The 19910-nt window shown below is 38.6% G+C and overlaps 1 protein-coding gene across 1 annotated transcript in view; it reads right to left on the bottom strand.

Moving 5' to 3' along the window:
• The window catches only part of LOC140330081 (uncharacterized), a 68163-nt gene extending 62885 nt beyond the window's left edge, over positions 1–5278 (bottom strand). The window contains exon 1 of the mRNA XM_072410429.1: positions 5148–5278. Coding sequence (XP_072266530.1) covers positions 5148–5263 — 116 coding nt within the window. The 5' untranslated portion in view covers positions 5264–5278. The remainder of the gene's footprint in view (positions 1–5147) is intronic.
• Between the last annotated feature and the right edge of the window lie 14632 nt (positions 5279–19910).

The following is a 19910-nucleotide window of genomic DNA, read 5'->3' as shown; positions in this document are numbered from 1 at the left end:
TTGCTTGTAACGTTTACAAAATTACAATGCAGGGTTAATGCTTAAAAATACCCAAAAACGCGGGAAAATGAGGGTAAATGCTTCCATTGATTTGAATGGGGCATTTTCCCATGTTTTTCTGCATTTTCTCACGTTGATAAGCGATTGAAACACAAATGCGTTAAAAATGCCTATAAACGCAGTAGGAGCGTTTACATTGCATTTTTAAAAACGTCCGTGTAGACCCAGCCTAAGTACCTCAGTTTGCCTGCTACATGTTTTGTTCCTATTAAACTGCACCCAGGCCTTTGCTTCTAGTTTTTGAGGTACCAATGCCAGGCATCAGTATACCATGATGGGCAGTAGATTTAGTTATACAGATTTATTATGTATATATTCTATTGTAATGAAACACATCTTATAAAATCTAGGTTTGTTTTGAATTTGCAAAAAGTTTACCAATTTCAAAGAATCCTATCTCCAATAAGTCTTTGTAAGAACATTGCAATTACATGTCAGAATTCAAAGAACATTTTTCACTGCAAGACTGGAGTGCACTTAAAGATAAGAGAAAAGGAAGTAAAAGCTCAATTAAGAAGAATTAGGAATAAAATGCACTGAAAATAAAGTACAATAAAATAGTCTAAATTCCTTTTAAAATGTTATCTTCAAAATATGCAACTTTCACAGGTTGATCAAGGCTAATGGTAACATTAGTATAAAGAAGTGACTTAATCTAATCGCAAAAACAGTTTATATGGAGCTAGCATGAGAAAAGCTAAATATAAAAAATGAAACCTGTCAACCTGGAAATAGGACTGGCAGAAAAAAATGCTTCATCTAGGCTAGGCTTTTACCTTGCCAATTATGCTGTAATATAGAAAATTAAATAAACTTGAAAAACGAACCCAGTGATTTTTATGAAAATTTAATTTTGGCCACCTAGTAGGTTGGTTATAACAGACAGTATACTTGTTTCTTCTTAATGGGTTTCATTAAGCTTTTAAATCCCAAATACCTAAAGAAAGTCTGATTGATGGCTGTAGGTCAGTGAATTACTAACAATTATGGATGGATTGATAACTGACTGAATTACATTGATCAATGGTTTTATTATTTACGTGCGTATATGTTAGATCAATGGAAAGTGATACAGTTACCATACATACGATTCTCTATATATATACACATATATATATATATATATATATATATATATATACACACACACATATTCAGGTAATTATAACAATGCAGTCCATTCAATGTGCTTACAAAAAAAAAAAGAGAAAAGAGTGGAAAAGGAAAGCGCAAATAGAAAAAAGTGAACAGCACTGCAACTGATGGTTTACACAATATACAGTCAACTACTTAGTCTGCCATCTGCCATCTACTCAGCACGGTGGCTCAGAGGTTAGCACTCCAGCCTTTGCAGCGCTAGGTCCTAGGTTCGAATCCCAGCCAGGACACTACCTGCATGGAGTTTGCAGCTTCTCCCCGTGTCTGCGTGGGTTTGTACAGTGCTACGTAATATGATGGCGCTATATAAATACTGTGTAAAAATAATAATAATCTGCGGTCAGAAGAGCTGTTATTTCTTTATTGTGTCAGTTGCTTTGACAACCATATAGTGTATAGTCGTAGTTAAACATTGGGGGTGGAGCACCACAAAGCTGTAAATATAAGGATTTGGGTTTTTTCCATGTTGCCTTGATGTCTCATGCTGTTTTACATATTTTTATTCTTGTACATGGTAAAATATTACTTTCTTTCCTATTTCAGCTATATTTACTGTATGACCCTGTACTGCACAACCCAGTTTCCTGGTCAAGTACCCTTTCTACTGCACCTGCAAGTGAAGGTTCTATTCATTTCTATGGTTGAGATATACTCAATCGCACTACGGCCTTCAGTCATTCAGAGGAGTGCATCTCATCAGGAATAAATGAGGATTCTATTGTTTGGCCAGAATGTTCCTTGAGTAAAACTTTTGCAAAACTAATCTTTATATAGCACTATTATGCAGTGCTTTACAAAGTTCATAGTAATGTCCCTCAAACGGGCTCACAAAGTACCCAAGGACAACCCACACAAACACAGAGAGAACATGCAAACTCTATGCAGATAGTGTCCTGGCCAAGGTTTGAACCTGGGACCTAGCCCTGCAAACCTCTAAACTACTGTGCTGCCCATGCTAGTGAACTGATTATTTCTGAAACACCACCCCCTTCTGGCTGGTGTAAAATTTTAAGCCATGGATTGAGACCATAATGGGTTTAAAAAAAAAAATCACGTCTGATGTTTTGTGTGCAACAGAAATGTTTTGATCAAGTGTTAAAATGGTCAACAAAAAATATCTCATATACAGCTTAGCGGGTTTATTCTTAAAGCTGATCTCTGGGCAGGTTTAAATATAAACACCAATTAGGGCTGGTATTTATGCTTTAAACTAGATTTTCTTAAATGCAACCAGCCTACATTCCTTAAAGTGTTATATAAATCTTCTGTAATCTCCTGCACAGCAAAATGGTAAAGGGAGAGAAAAAACATGAAACAAATCAAAGGTTATACAAAGGATGAGAGAATGATCTTCTAGATTGTAAGCTCTTCAGAGCAGGGTCCTCTCCTCCTGTGTCACTGTCTGTATCTGTCTGTCATTTGCAACCCCTACTTAATGTACAGTGCTGTGTAATATGTTGGCGCTATAAAACTCCTAGTAGTTGGCGCTAAATATTTTTAAGAATGATGACTAACAAAATGATGAAAAATTATCTACACTGTTTTTTTTTTTTTTTTAACATGAAATAACAGCTAGCTTCTGCATATAATATATTTATTTATCCATTCACCCCCAGCTCTTTGGCCAATGCATAATCACAGATGATGGGAAAATCTATTTAAGATCTGTACCAAGAAGTACTGACTGCAGCTTTGAGAAAAGTACAAACACGCTTGAACAAAGTATGAACAAATATCCCTTAAACATCCTTCTTCCTTTAAAAACAGAATGAGTTCAAAGACACAAAATAGAATTAGATAGACAAACTATAACCTGGCAAATTTGCATGGAATGTGGACAAGGACCATGCATACCCCATGGCAAATTGTAAGGAGACTCTTTGTATGAAATTGTATGAATACACTAGGAAGCCGATGGGCACCTATGGCTAGCCAGTATAAAAGGGTACTTTAAGTTAATTTTGTAGTATTTATATTTAAAATATTGTTTAATATCAAGTTTACAGTTTGTTACTGCATATTTTTCTTCTTGTGGGTAAGGAAATAAAGACAGCTTTCATGGGCAAAGTACAATAACCATGTTAAAGTGGACCTATACTGAGAAAAGTACAAACTGTGCCTAATGAGCAGCTTACAAGAAGTATTTTTCATTTTTATTTAAAAAATGTGAGGTTCAGATTCCCCGTCTGTTTTGGTTAATAGTCCTAGACAATACCTAAATCATAATGACAGCAAAGGAATTAGCACTGTCAAAAAGTTTTGGCAAATACAGTGGCTTACATATGTTCCTAAGTAAAAGGTTCCCTAAACTATTGTGAACAAAAGATATCAACCACATAGGCAGGGCATAGGTAAGAAGAATCAGCAAAGACTTACCAGTGCAGAACCTGTATTATATAAGCAAAAAAGTATTAAATAAGCATGCAGAACTTGTGTGTATTGAATAACAAATTACAGGTGCTCCAAACTGTATACTGCCTGGCCTAAAAATAAAAGCCTGTGGGGGGGAGAGAAGTTATGAGGTGGAGTTGCTTCAGTTGGCTAGGTCTGGGTTAAGCAAGGCTATGTGCCCAAAAAATTAGGCAAGCTTACCATCTGAATAACTAGGGTTTGTTTTTTTTGTTTTTTTAAGGCGGTTGCCATTGCTGACTGCCTGTCTATTATGTTCAAGCACTAGCTATATCTGAGTCACTAACTTGGAAAAAGCTTGTATATCAGAAAAGTCAGTGCAGTGTTGAAACTCCTTTGTTGTATTTCTTTTTTTAGATTGGTGACTAAGGAGTGTTCAGGAAAAAAAATCAGTATGACAGCTAGAGACCCAGCGTTTTTGAACAGCCACCTCCAGGTTTCAGAAAAGTTTTCCCTTAAGGACACCTGTCATGAGAGGGAGTGGCAATTACAGATCTCCTTCTAAAATTAAACTTACCTGGCTTTGATTTTGAGCCTTTTATTAGAATGCTTTAATGGTTCATTCAGAACAGACATGCAGATAAGCAGGATCAGAACACATTGAGTGATTTAGAAAGCATGATAATAACCACTGCAGCCACAAAACCAGAATTATTTTGTATAAAAGTAAGTCATGGTGAGAGCCCCCATATCACTCCCATCAAACCCTGCCAAACAAGTTTTTAAAGCTAAAGCCACCATGTGCAGGAAAAACTATACTGAACAAGCACACTGGAGATGAAGGGTGCTTTAAGAAAGCTTTCTAAATCCTCTGCAAACAGTTTCTGAACCTGATGCTTATTAAAATTACAATTATAAGCTTTACCAATCATCCCTGACTTTGAGTATACTATAAGGCAATGTAAGCGTGTTCACCCTTTAGCCTACCTTACAACTCCAATAAAATAATAGACAACCTTTTTAAAATTAGCCAGACACAGTTGGGAAACTACACAACATTATCACAGAATTGACAACCCTACTGTACTGTGAAGTTACCAACTGCTAACTATGGCCTAACAAGTCCCACTGTTAAAGATTACCGAAGCAATAAAACAGATGTATATAAAAATACATTTGGATTTTCATTTTGAAGACATAAATCTTTCTAGGGTGTACATGAATATTCAAATCAGTTTTGCTACCTTTCTATTTTAGCCTTCACATCATAATTTAGAAAACACATGTCTCTGAGAGTAATAAAATCTTGACTCTGAGGTGCTTTCTTGACAGGTTTTGCAACAAACAGTATATGATAAATGTTCCCTCTGGCCTTAATAGCAAATTATTATGTTACTCATCATTTTCAGCTAAAATTTAATTCACGTAGGTCGAATGATCTTTCACACTTGCAGATTGATGAAGAAGTTTACTTTGTGTATTCAAAATCAAATAACATTTAAATGGCAGGGTAAGTGATTTAGACATCAGAAATTAAGCAGCATGCCTAGAAATCATAAACAGCCTAAGGCAGGTTGTACCTTACTCTCCTTTCTTCACGCTTTCTTAGGTCCGTATCTCTTTTCAGTACATGCTGAATAATCCCCTGTTCTTTCTTTGTCAGGAAACTCAAATCCATCAAGTTGACAATTTCCATGACCCTCAACTGACAGCCAACACCATCTATCAGTACTGTGAACTGATCTACCTTGCTTTCATGATCCACCTGCCTCATTTGTGAAAGCTGCTCTTTATGACTTCCTCCTGTTTGCCTTTTGCTTCAGCTGGTATGGGACAATGTTGTTACAATTCTGTAAAGCAAAAACAGTTGCAGAGTTTTCATATATTTGAAAAAAAAACATTACTATACTAAAAAAACCTATAATATATTCTGACATTTGGGAACACTTGAAAAAGAAAAGAATAGGTTGCTGTAGACAACAGCTCCAGTTTGTTCTAATTTCATGTTTAAATGCTATGCTAGACAAGCTTTATAAATGGACTGTAACTAATTGATGGAAGGAACCTTCACTTAGCGTGCAAGAAACCATGTCAGTAGTTCTAAAGCTGTGCTAGACACAGATTCCTAGGCAATATTTAAGGCACAAACTATGAATCATATGTATTTAATTTAAACAACAATCAGCGGCCAATTACACTGCATATTCATAACTAATTAAGAGTAGTTGATGGTACATATATGTATCTTTTTAATTAATGTATTTAGCAGTTTGTCTTGATTCAGATTTAACACTTTTACTGCCAATGAGGTTATAATTGTGGAATAGCACAACTATCAGCAGGTCATAGATTTTTAATTAGCATTATCTGGTTCTCTTTTTGTTCATTGTCTGCAAATAGCCAAAATAAGAGCAGAGTGGCTCCCTCCCTTACACAAGAGTCTGTAGCACTTCACCATCATATGCCAAGAAATGCTCCGCCCTGGAGGGAGCAGATGTAGACCCTGGTTTCTATGCTGACTATACAAGGCATAGCAGAGGCATAAGGTTTCACATCACAAATGCCTATTTTAATGCCATAGGAAAGCATTTCTCATTGTAAATTATGCCACAAGATGGAAAATGAAGGACAAAGTTGGGCATCATAGCATTGATTGAAAAAAGAATAGAATAAAAAAATAATAAAAAAAGACAAAGTCACCAGAATTCTTACTTTATTATAAAAACACTGTCGCAACAAATTTAAAACTCACAAAGCAAAATAGGAAACGATCTTGCGTGGGTCCAAAACAATAACTTTCTAACATGCTGTGCTTTTATAATAAAGCAACAATCCTATACTTTGAAATGCTGGTGACTTATGTTCTGTTTTTATAGGTTTCACATAGCACCATTCATGGTTGTCACTTCAGGCACCTTTTCTCTATTACAAGGTTAGTTTGCTGTATGGAGTGCATTCCTAACATGGACATTGCTCAGATCATTAATTGATATCCTTAAAGAGTACTTAAGCTCTTAACCAGATGTTAAAGCAAACAGTTTTAATGTCTTTATTTCAGAATTTTTAGTTGTTATTTTGTTTGTGCTGAATTTTATTAACAAACTGAATTTGTCAATAAAATTTGGTCCTATCGAACATTTGTAGTAGCTATCTGAGAACAGCATAGAGACTTATCACTATTACATCCATGATATTACAAACACTGTAATTATAATATATTGTTTTGAGCAGTGAGAGTTACTCATATAGAATAAAAAGGGTTTCATCTGTGGCCCCTGACATCATTAAATAGCCAACACAATTCTTGACATACTACAGTAAGTGACCAGAGACTGAGGTCTTGCTACAGGAAATATACTATAGACATGCTACAGGCATAATTAAGGGCTAGGGGCATACTAAAGGATACTGACATACTGTCAAAAAACAGGAATTCTTTACAGGAAGCTACTAGTATGGATCACCACCATTAGAGTCCCTATCAGTCAGTGGCTCCACAGCCCCCTTAAAAAAATTACTGGCACCTCGACTAATCTTACTTTTAGCAAGATCCATTCTAAAAAGTAAGGATGAGCCAAGTTATTACTGCAGCAATTTTGGAGCAATTTCTCCAAAAATAAAGCCATATTTTGTAATTTTGCAAATTTACTCGCCAACTAGGGCAACCTGGGAAAATGTCCTATGTGAAAAACAACTTTTAAAGTAAAGTAAACTCCTCTGGCATTTTGTCCCGCACTTATGGGTACTGGTAGATTTCAGATAAATGAACTTCCTGGTTGCTTGACAGTTACTATTGAAGAAGTACTAATACAATTAAAATAATTAATAAGTCTTTAGTAGGGACATTAACCCCTCTATCTGACCATTGTTGTCCCAAGAACAGGGGGTGAGGGGAGTTCCACTAAAGGGATTACAGCAGTGTTTCTTGGCGAGTAAAACTACCTGTCATCGTGTTTTCAGCAAGAAGGTATCCATCCGTACAGACCGGGTCTCAGGACGGGTAACTTGCATAAATCGACATTGGTGACAGAATAGAGAACGTTTTTAGGAGAAATTGTATAACTTTGTGAGATTACTCAGTTCCACTCTGGAAAGAAATGAAGTAAAATTTCTCCATAGGTACACAGACAAAACTTAAATGGGGTTTTAAACCTACTCTAAACTAAACAAGAAAAGGGTAGGCTATATGCATTTTAGGTAAAACTTCAGTTTAGTACAGTCCTTCTTTTAATGAAGTTTCTCCTGTACCCCAGAAGAAGCCATAAGTTGCATAGACACCTCTTCATTTGTCTTGTGACATTTCTTTTTATCATTTTCTTTTAACGTTTCTATTTATTCCTATGGAAAGACCACCACCCTTTCATCTATTTAGTGGATTTTTCTTTCTATAGAGATTAATTAGACTAAGAAATGCATGCATGGGACAAGAAAAACCTTATCAGTAGACTTTTGAACCCTTGGCTGTGTAGAGTCTAGGTGAGGAGAAAGCTAGGGTAAATATGACTTTTGATGATGATGCCCAGGGGAAGACTTTTCAAAACATCTGAATAAACAGTTTAAGCCATTGGTCGGCCAACCGGTGGTCTGCAAGAAAATTTTGGTGGTCCGCGACTCTGTCCCCTGTATAGACACAACATACCCACTCTTCCATTGCAGGTTTAGACCTGCTCGCTAAACATCCTGGGGGGACAATAGCGTAGGGCTGTGGACACACCTTTTGTTGCATCCACAGCCCTACGCTACTGTCCCCCCCCCCCCTCCGGAATTTAGTAAGCAGGTCTGAGCCTGCAATAGAAGAGTGGGCGGGTTTTGGCATCATGACGTCACTCTGGGGGAAGTTTCTTCCCCTTTGAGTGACACACGGCTCCCTGCGTCCCCGCTCATGGGTGGTCCGAGTTCTGTGAATTTAATAGTCTGTGAGGTCAGAAAGGTTCGCGACCACTGGTTTAAGCCACTGTTGATCTGTTTCCAACTTATCTTTATAAAGTACATGTACATGTATTGATGGCTATGTATTTGGAAATATGTAGAAGTACACCAGCAAATACGTCTTACTCATTATTAGGAAAAAGCCACATTTTTGTTGCACATCAAGCATACAAGAAGTGTTAAAATAAACCTCACTTCTATCTACATGCAACTTCCCTAATTTAAAATACAATTGCACATTTAAGTCTTTCTCCTAAGTACCACTACATAATTATAAGTGGAGACTTCTTTGAAATAACATAATTACTATCTAAGGAAAAATCTTATTTGAGTGTTCCCCAAAGTGTCATTATGTATCCTATGTAACACAGACATATAACAGCACAAATTTGTGATTTCTTAGGGTCTCTGTCATTAGGTTCAATACATGTGGCATAGGCAGCTTTAATGTTATTTCAGCAGTATGCATAAAGTGCAAGTTCACACACCACTTATGTGGCACTGACAATCTCACCTGCAAAATTTCACTGCAGTAAATTTGTATTTGGGGAAAAGTTTATGGTGAAAGAGGATACAATATGTAATAAATTCTGTTCCCCATGGCAGTTTTCACTGAATCAAAGAAACATAAAATCTTTTACTTTCATTGATGTGCCCAAATTTAATAAAGGTGAAATGATCAGTTATCATTGGTGTGACATACAGAAATATCACAGTAATTTTATTCATAATTTTACTTTGCAGATCAGAAAATAGTTTTTCTGAATCAAACCTAATAGATAGTGAAGCCTAAAAAATCATGAATAAGTAGGTCATTCACAGATATTGTTGTGGTAATCAATATGTTACATTGTCTCTTCTTCCACCTCCATTGACTCCTTCTCTACCTCCAACTGTCATTTCTAGTATGTCTCAGGAGGTTGGTGCCAGCCAGACTTCCACCTGCAAGGAAGAATCAGCTTCTGGTCGCAGGTTTCCTGGTGTCAGACGACGTTTGTCGCCGCAAGATGGGTACTCTAGTGACCCCTTCAGCTCCCCTAGCTCCCAGTCCCTTCAGCCCACTCTACCGGAGTTCTGCACAAGACATCAGGCTATGGGCCCAACCAACAAAAGAGTTATCAAACTCAATTCATGTCTAGTCAAACTATTGGCCTTGCAGCTACTGCCGTACAGCATTGTGGACGCTGCTCTCTTCTGTGACCCGATAGCCTGTGCCGAGCGTCGCTGTAAAAAAACAAGCACGCATTACTTCTCCCGCACAGCTGTTCCCAGTTTACATGCACTTGTAATGGGTAACCTGCATTACATTCTCTGTGTCTAGTCCACGTCACTATGGACAGCTGGACAACCAAGCACAGACTGGGACACTACGTGTTCTTCACCGCTCACTGGGTAGCCTTGCATAGATCAGTGAGCGGTAGTCTGCAAGAGGCATTGCAGCACCTGGTACCCCTGCCGAGGGGTGTAGTGGGAAAGCATGGGCCACCCCCATCCTCTCCTTCATTCCTTCTACCGCCAACCCCTCTTTTTTCAACACTCCTCCTGAAACGCCAGCACTGTGGTTAAGCGGGCACGCCACTACGGCTCCCTCAAGCACACGCGTTGCCAGGCAGTGCTGAAACTGGTGTCCTTGGGGGAGAAAAGTCACACCACCAGAGAACTCTTGTCTGCTTTGCACAGGGAGGTTGAGGCTTGGCTGAGGCCCTCCCGGCTCACAACAGGCAACGTAGTGTGCGACAATGGGGCCAACTTAGTGGCCACGCTGCGCATGGGCTGCATAACACATGTGCCCTGCTTTGCCCACGTACTGAACCTGGTGGTGCAGAACTTCCTCCACACATACCCAGGACTGCAGGATTTACTGAGACAGCCTCACAACCATGTACACCGATCCCCTACTGCCGCCACAGCGCTTAGCAAGATCCAGGGCCAACAGAGGCTTCCACCGCATAGACTGATTTGTGACACTGACTAGATGGAACTCCACCCTGCACATGCTCCAGCGTCTGTGTGAGCAAAAGCTAGCCATCCTCCATTACTTGGTCAGCGTGGTGCGTGGATGCAGCGGGGCCCTTGGTACAGCCAGACAACTGAGCTATTTGACCAGTGACAAATGGCTGCAGATGGGGACGCTTTGCAAGGTCCTGGCCCCCTTTGAGCAGGTCACAAACGTTGTGAGTCGGGAGTGGTCAGGGTGGAACGATGCCATACCCATCATCTTTCTGCTTGATAATACCCTATGTGGCCTGATGGAAAGCGGTGATGAGAGAGGAGGGGAAGAAATGGGGGAGGAGGATGAGGGTGACATTACACTCCATAGCGCACAGCCAGCATCAGAAAGAGCAAGAAGGGACACTGGCCAGCATCAGGAGTTTCAAGAGGAGGAGGAGAAGGAAGATGATTATGATGATGATGAGGGAGACCATGTTGGGACTGCTGGACAGCACCTGTCCAACCCACATTTGTGCTGTCACGCCCCAGGCATTGACAGGAACAGCAGGAACTGCTGCAGCTTAAAGAGGAGGAGGTGGGTGATGAGGAGGAAGATGTTTTGTGCGCCACCTGAGGGACAAGAGGAGGATGAGCCCAGGGAACCCCTCTTTTATATGTGTGTCCAAATGTTGCGATGCTTACAGAGGGACCTCCGCATGGCTGGCTAGCAATTTACTTTACATTTCTGCTGCTTTCGGGAGGCCAACAAACTGCAGATGAAAACCCCTAGTACTGCCACACTGATAGGTACCATTGCTTTTGCCTAATTTTTCAGCTAAGTATTGTAAGATTACGGGTTGGCATTCATGTCATCCACGTCATGATGCAAACTAGCAATATCGTCTACCTTCCTAACGCTTCTTGCACCACAGACTACAGCAACAGTGCTGGCGCACAAAACATCTTGGTCTGGCCCTTCTACGTTTAATCACAAATTTCATATATTTGCATTACACACTTCGAGGTGGCATTGACAAGACACTACACACAGCTGTCCACTACCAATGTGGTCCACGCTCTGTCTCAGGGCCCACCGCCTCCTCCTCCCACTGTTGCTGTTGCTGCCTGCCCAGTACTCTATTCACAAAACTTGTATTACACACTTCTGGGTGTCATTGACAATGCACTACACCCAGCTCGAGATGCCAGTTACCAATGCGTATCCCACTCCATCTTAGGGCCCACCGCCTCCTCCTCCTGCTGTTGCTGCTGCCGCCTGTACACTTTGTATACTTCTGGGTGGCATTGATGATGCACTACACCCAGCTCTCCATGACTCTTACCAGTGCGGTCTCCCTGGCAATAGCTGACCAGAGGCCACACACTGCTACTGCTCTCGTTGACCCACGCTCCATCTCTGGTCCTCCATCCTTTTGCCTAATGTCCCCTCACTACTTGTCCACAACTTTATGCATTCCTAACACATGTCATCCAGGTCATGATGCCAGCTAGCAATTATTAATATTATTAAACAGGATTTATATAGCGTAAACAAATTATGCAGCAATGTATATTCGATAGGGGTTCAAACATTAAATAGCAACATGTTTTCCTGCTGTTTTGATGGCAGAGACTGTTGCTAGTGGGTTGAGTTCACCCTTTCTCAATGTCCTAATGTATTTATGCTGCTTTCTGGATGCTGTCCATCACGCAAAAATCCTATTTGCCTGCTATCACTTTGCCTGCCATTTTCTGGAAAACCACAACTTTATGGGTGGCATTTCTAACAAATGTATGACAATCGGATTACAATACAACGTTTATTAACCACCTGAAAAAAGTACGGGTTTAATGTTTTTTTAAGTGTTATTACCCCAAACCAAGGTCGGGTTTACCGGCCAGGTGGTTAAATAGCAATGCGTTTTCCTACTGTTTTGATGGTGGAGACTCTTGCTAGTGGGTTGAGTTCACCCTTTCTCAATATCCTTATGTTTGTGCTGCATTCTGGATGCTCTCCATCACGCAAAAAGTCCTATTTGCCTGCTGTCACTTTGCTTGCCATTTTCTGGAAAACCACAAGGTCTTTTAGAACTTTTGTATTTTGTTGTCACTGTTTTCTTACACATACCTAGCAAATTTGGTGGTTCTAACATGTATAGGGGCTTTGCTATTAATGTTTGAAGTCGGCCCATTGACTTTAATGGTTTTCGCGAACCCACCGGAAGTTCAAGGAAATTTTAGCAAGACTGTCAGAGGCCTTCCCGCTCATCCCTACTGAACATAGGTCCCGTTTGTGCTAACTGAAGTTATCCACTGCCAGCTTTATAAAATCTTTTACCACTGTTACCACTGTAAACCCTTTGTCAATTAAAATGAAGGTGAGCATTTTGATTGACTAATGATCATCAGGATACAGTATTTGTGACATAACTTTGGAAACAGGTCTGCGGAATGTGTTTGCAGTGTATACATGGTTAGGTTTATACTTGTTTTAGCCATTACACAGGTCAACAAAAAATTAGTTTTGATAATCATCAATAACCACAGCAAACTTTCTAAATCATTTTTTTTTTTACGTGCAGATTTTAGATCTGTTTTAAGTTTTCCTCTAACACGAACAGTTCCTGAGTTAAGAGTACTATTATAGTTAACATTGTACGTGTATGTATTTTGTACTAAAACGTAAGCACCTATAAAGTGAATGTTAATACATCTTCGGTGTGAAGTAAAATAGGACACACTGTGTTATAGATCTACTGAACAGTGTCAGTCAGGTACCATTGTTTCTTCAGAAATGCTTGGAGTATGATTTTCTTGTGTACTCTTTGGATTGTCGCGGTACAGCATTCAGCAGTATTTATACATCATACTTTCATTTCAGAAACCTTGGTAGCGGAAAACCTTGGTGCTCAAATAAATGAATGTCCTGGTGAAAACATTCTCCTTGTTTGTCACTTACCATACCAACATTTTTAGGAATTCTAAAATGCAAGAAATGTATTTTTAATGACATGGGATAACCCAGTTTCTGGTACGAATCAAGCGGATTCTGAACTTCTTCCTTGTGTGCAGGAGACTTATGGTTGCCCAGTAAATTTTCACACAGCCACTTGAAAGCATCCCAAACTTCTAGCTCAGCTGCTGAGAGAGATTGTTTGAAAACATCATCCGGCATAACAGACTTGATCTGTGGCCCTATACATATCCCTTCCTTCATTTATGCAGTGCTTATGTTTGGAAACGTCTCAACATGGTACTGAAAACGTATGGAGTTTGATTTGCCCATGGCCTTTACAAGGTTCTTCCTCAAGCCTAACGTCATATGGAGAGGTGGCAGAAATATTTTATGTGGATCAACCAGAAGCAGAAACTTGACACTGTTTGTTCCCGGCTTATAGGTATCTCTTGGTAGCCAATCACACTTGACATAATGGTCTCCCGTAGATCAGCTGTCCCACCGGCATAGGAAACAGCAATATTTTGTGAATCCTCCTTGCATTCCCATCAGCAAGCCAATTACCTTTAGATCCCCACAGATGCTCCACTGGTGTGTTTTATACTGGATTGCTTCAAGTATATCCTCTTTTAGAGGAATCAATGAAGATACGCCATTCAGATGGAACATGCTCCTGTGACAAACTGTTAAAGAGTACATTTATCATGACAGTAGCACAGTGAGCCATCACTAGTGAAGAACATTGTCAAGTTATGATTTTGTTTTCTGTAGTGAGTTACAGTTACACCCTTTGCAAGAAACTGCTTCTGTTTAAGTCTTGAAGCAAAAAGTTCTGTTTTGTCTTTGGAGAGATTTAGATCACAACGAGATCATTCAGCTCTGCTTTTGTAAAGGTCTCTGTTTCTGAATCTTCATCGGCCAAGTAGTCAGGATCAATGATTCAGGGTTGTAACTGGCTGCAACTTCAGCGCATTCCTCATCACCTTTTACAGAAGCAAGTCCATCATGTGGCGGTACGGGAACTGGCAATGAATCATCATGGGGAACAGGGCTAATTGCAGAACCAAGGCTGGGATATACATCTTTGTGCTTAGTTTTACCTGAGAATCCACTTTTGTTGACGCAGCAAAAATTGCAGTCGATTAGATGGTCTTGCGGTTCTTGCAAATGGCATTGCTGCTTTACGCTGATTTAGCCAGTCATTCAGGCCGTTGGAACAACTGCTACAGATGACATGTGGAGCCCAAGATTTATCCTGGTCACAAAGTGGACAGCGGAAATATAATTTGTATATCTTTTTAAGTTCTGTGGTAATTTGGCGACGCTGTGCTTTCTTGGTGAATGAACCACACATGTAACAGAAACTATCTGGATCAAAAAAGCAATATCTAGGCATGATAACAAATGAAATCAATTACCGTTAGTGCGGTCTCTGACCTTAAAAAAAGAAAACTGTGGTTAAATTTTGTAATATGTTAAGACTATTTATAATGAATTTCACACAATATTTAATTAGCTGCATCACAAAAAAAAAAATTGAATTGTGGGCTTTTTAGTGTGCTGTGAGCTTGGAGATACTGTGATGTTTTTACTGCAGTCTGTATCTTTGTAGGAAGATTAACTCTCACTTTCTGTCATCAAGAGAAAATCAAGTAGGAGAAACCTACCCCTAAATAGGAGAAGCTGTAAGTGTTGTGAAAAAGATGTATCCACCAAAGCTTTACCTCCGATTCTTTTTTTTCTAAGACATCCAAAGAATTTTGTGAATTTCCAATAGAAAAATACAAAAATATTCTAAACTGGTAAACCAAAACAAATTTGTTGAGTGTTAACTGTTCCTAACAGTGTAAAAACTGTCTGGAGTTGCTCTTTATGTACACGGATTTTGAAAACTGATTGCCACCCACAGATTGTAATGTAAATATTAAGTGTATATTTGTGTGTAAATTTGTTATCTGTTATTCATTCCACAGCTATGACAAATATGCCCATGCAACAACTCAGGGTCCATAAGGTCATAAAGAATCGGATTTTAATAAACATCTGCGGAGGCAGAAATCCTTCCCACACAGTACATGACAGGTAGCCTGTATGCAAGTTCAGAGAAATATAACAATGTATTGCTCTTGTTTGCAAATTTAGTGCAAATGAGCTGGATCTCCTGCTAATCAATCCTCTCATCCTTTGTACTGAGAAGCACACTAGTCACCACAGCAACAATAAAGATTTTTGTTTAGATATATATATATATATGGTTAAAGGCTATATCCTAATTGATAAATTATTTTACATTACTCTTTTTGTACATTGGATAAATGTGGGTTAATCTAAACAGGCTTCCTTTATCCTCTAGACCAGGGGTTGGCAAACTCTGGTCTTTAGGTCAGATACGGCCTAGCCGGTAGTTCATTCCGGCCTAACGTTCCCTGGCCGATCCATTGGCCAGGGGTAAATAGGAACTACCGGAGCCACCAGAGCTCCGGTTTCACCTCCTTGCTGTTGCTCCCCTATTTACTGAGGCTGGCGTTAATACTTCCGCCGTTGCGGTAAATAGGGAACGCTCCCTGAAAGTAAGTCCCTCTCCTCTGCAATGCATACAGAGGAGAGGGATTTAACTTCGGGGGGCGTTCCCTAGTGGGGGCAAAGCCAATTGGATAGGACTCAGAGTCCGGCCTAGTGTGCTCCCGCCCACCCCTGAAATGGCCTAGTGGCCATAAAAGTTTGTCCTCTGCTCTAGACCCTCTTTTATGTGTAAATTGTTTTATGTTTATTAAACCAGCAGTACACTTTATTAAAAAACATATAAGTAACAAAAATAATAAATGAAGACATCAATCATTCAATGGATACAAAAGTGCAGTTAATGTTTGCCTTGTTTCTGTATTTTGTAGGTAAATTGGGTCATTCCCTACCTTTGTTTGATAATATATTGTATTTTCAGAAATAATTCAGATGTGTTTCCAATGTTTTGCAAAGGACTTCTAATATGTTTAAGGTCATTATTGCACTTTGATGTATAATTTGATGGATGAAAGCTTTAGACGAAAACAAATGGAATGGCAGAAATGTGTGTGTGTTACAGAGGGATATATTGTAGAGGAATATAATTAAAGCTGTATCCCTACAGAATGCACTGGACTTTTTTTTACAATACAATAGTTTAAAATATCTTTTCTTTTAATATAGCTGAGAAATCTGGTTAGCCTTATTAAAGTTGGCCTATACAGTAGATATTTTCATTTTTGTGGAAACCGTTGCAATACAAATTGTATTTGTTTTTCATAATTGGAGATTTGCGCCTCTCTTGGTTTGGTTGACAGTTTGCCACCGTGACCCTGCATATTGAAGGGGCTAAACAAAACCTAGGAATAAAGACAACATGTTATAGAGCAAAAACAGTTCCTTTCAGTATGAAGTGAGCCGCTTATGCTGCATGAGAAGCTCCCATCGTGGGATTGATGGATCATGGATCAATGCTTGTATAAATGTTGCTGGATCCTGTAAAGGTTAGTATTTTAATATAATAAGAAAGTATTTTACTCTACAGTGAGATGTCCTTATTTCTAGGTTATATTTAACCCCTTCTGGGAAGGGGTTAAAGATACACGTTCTACTGAGTGAGGGGTAGATATCTAGGGACCTTCGTTTTAGGAGGGTCCTTTACATCCCAAATAAGCTTCCCACCTGCAGACTCTCCCAGCACAGAGGGTTACATTGTTGCCAGCTTTTTATGGATAGGAGAAGGGGCACACATGCTTACTGGCCTATTTTAGCAGAACTCACAGGGGAAGGGAGAAGGACCTAATTTTATGGGCTACAGGGCAAGTTTTTTCTCCTTTTTATAGGTTAACTTTGTTTGTATGCTTGTGTTTGTCATGATGGGTCACTTGATCTTAAATACTCTTTTATGTTGTGTTGTTGACCACAAGTAGATGTAGCTGTATCCTCATGTAAAATGAGTAACAAACTATTAAGATCTCAACCGGCAATCATTTGATTTACACATTACATGAGGATGCAGTGACATTCAGGGATGTGACCTGATAATAAAGCCAGGTCAAAAAATCTCAGTTTAAACCCAATTATATATGGTAATAATATTAATAATATCATCTAACTTATTTTCAATCACCTACTGTATTTTATTATACCAGAACAATTCCGCATAAAGACACAGAGCCTGGTTTATCAAAACTCTTCAAGACTGGAGAAGATAGACAATGGTGGTTGAAGACTATGGTGGTAGCGGTGGTTAAAGTTTAAGTATACTGGATGTCCTAAGGGACAATATGCCAACCCTTTAAATATAAATAAGATATGTACAAAACGATAGAGAGGAAGGGTTTCTTGGCAAACAAAAAAGTATTGTGTTTAATGATACATCTCATAGATAACAATACATCTATAGTCAGTTCTGGTGAACCACCATTGGAGTGTGCTTTAGTTCAGGCCCTGGGGGGCACTATACATACATTGTCTAACATTATGCACATAAGTAAATCTGTAGCTTTGTTATAGTACAGGGCATAGTACCAGTTCCATAGTACCATAGTAACAGTTCATAGTAACCGTTTTATCCAACGCGTTTCGCCTGTTATTGGCTTCTTCAGGGGTAGCAACACTTCTGAGAATTTGTACGCATGCAGTAATAATATCTAAATGTGTAAACATTTACAATGTAAATGGTATTGAGCAGTTTTGGGTCCAAGCATACAGGTCAAAACAGATTTTCCACATAATGAAAAGAGGGTAAGGATATTTTTACAGAATGTATCAAATAAACATACATATAATAGATATAATAAGAATATTCATAAATACTGTAGGTTGTAAAAGTGACCTACATGGTCTGTTGTGCAGCTTTCTGTTGTGCAGGTTCACTTTTACACTTTTACAAGAAACAACAAAAATTACACAAATTGTTTTAGGTCTACACGTTATGTTTCCTATAATGTGTATTTTCTATGCATATTATATAGTCTAGTTCCCATAGTCATGTCCTATGCCTGGGAGCCAACAATATATACTCTATAAAAAATTTTTTTTTCCCCTCATTTTAGGCCTCCTACTCACAATGTTGTGTAGCCTCTTTTAACACTTTGATACGATTCTCAAATATGAGTACCTGCTTTGTTTAATTTAGTTAGGCAACTTCATTGGCATTCCACTAAAACAAATACACCCAATGGTTACTGATTTACCACTTTAGGCATGGTATGGCTAATTGTGGAGGTTTGGGGAAAATATTACCTCTCCATTGTCTGTTGCAATGAGGTGTGAGGATTTTCTCAATGTGCTTAGTGGGAGTAAAAAAAAACTTAGAAGCAACTTGTATTGGACTGATTTCTGCTAGACTAGTACTAAACATATTGTGATGCCATATGTTCATTTTGTGTTTGAATTTCGCTTTAAGAAGTTTAAAAATACAAAATGTCTCCTGCCGAAAGAAAAAAATAGTGCTACCTTCTTGAAGTTTAACTAGAGATAACTATCCACTCCAATAGATCATTGTGACATCAATAAAATTGAACAGCCTCTAAGTTAACAAAGTTGAGATATATTTCTACCTTGAATAAATGAACTTATGTGCAGCCCTTGTAAACATATCATAGTGAAACCACATGATTTATTGGAGATTTAATCATTCAATGCCCTTTAAAATGACAGAAATACCTGATGCATTATAATCTTAGGGCTGCTCTAAATACCAAGAGCAATTTGAAAAGTTTACACAGAAGAATATAATGAACACATTTTTTATTTCATAACTGCACAACGTATAAATAAGTTTCTCCGCTTCATGCTGCTCAAGGCATCTTACTTTTTTTTTTTTAAAGCAGTCAGATGTAATAGGACTCCCATTTTATCAAAATGCACAGTATGGCAGATTCTAAAATAATTTTCCATCAATTCTTTTTAAAGGGAGCAATTTTTGTTTAAATTGAAAAAATACACAAATGTAGCAGACTGTCCTTAAAACAGCAGTTTCTGACCCTTAGTCCCCTTTTAACAAAGTTTTATTACCTGTAAATGTTATCAGATGTTGTCAGATTTATTTTAAGATACATATGCTGTTTATAAAATAAGTAAATATAAATTAATGTAATAATATAATTAATAACATTTAATGTAAGAGTTCCCAAACATTTTTTCTTTCTTTTGAAAAAAAGTTCTAAATCACAAGAATAAAAGCTGACTGTTGTAAGCTGACAAAAAAGTGACAATCAAATGAAGTTAGCATGTAACAAGACACTGAGCAATGAAATGGCCCAATCAGGTAAAATGTGTAAAAAACGGTGGATTGTCAGTAGGGACGTTCTGTGTAGATAACCCTTTTATATAAAATAAAAATTAGCTTTTTCATTTTTTTTAGCGTCTTAAGCGCGGTGGTAAAGACTGAATGGGAGTGCAGAGCCTCCTGGGAAACCTACATCATGTATGCCAAGAGGCTCAAGGCTGCTCATTCTGCACATGCCCAATCATGAGCATGTTCAGAAGAAGCTTTTTCCTCCATTGAATAAAAAAA

The sequence above is a fragment of the Pyxicephalus adspersus genome, chromosome 4 (genome assembly GCF_032062135.1).
Source record: "Pyxicephalus adspersus chromosome 4, UCB_Pads_2.0, whole genome shotgun sequence".
Classification (NCBI taxonomy): Eukaryota; Metazoa; Chordata; class Amphibia; order Anura; family Pyxicephalidae; genus Pyxicephalus; species Pyxicephalus adspersus.
Note: the sequence above shows the minus strand (reverse complement) of the source record. Positions and strands in the feature narration are given on the sequence as shown.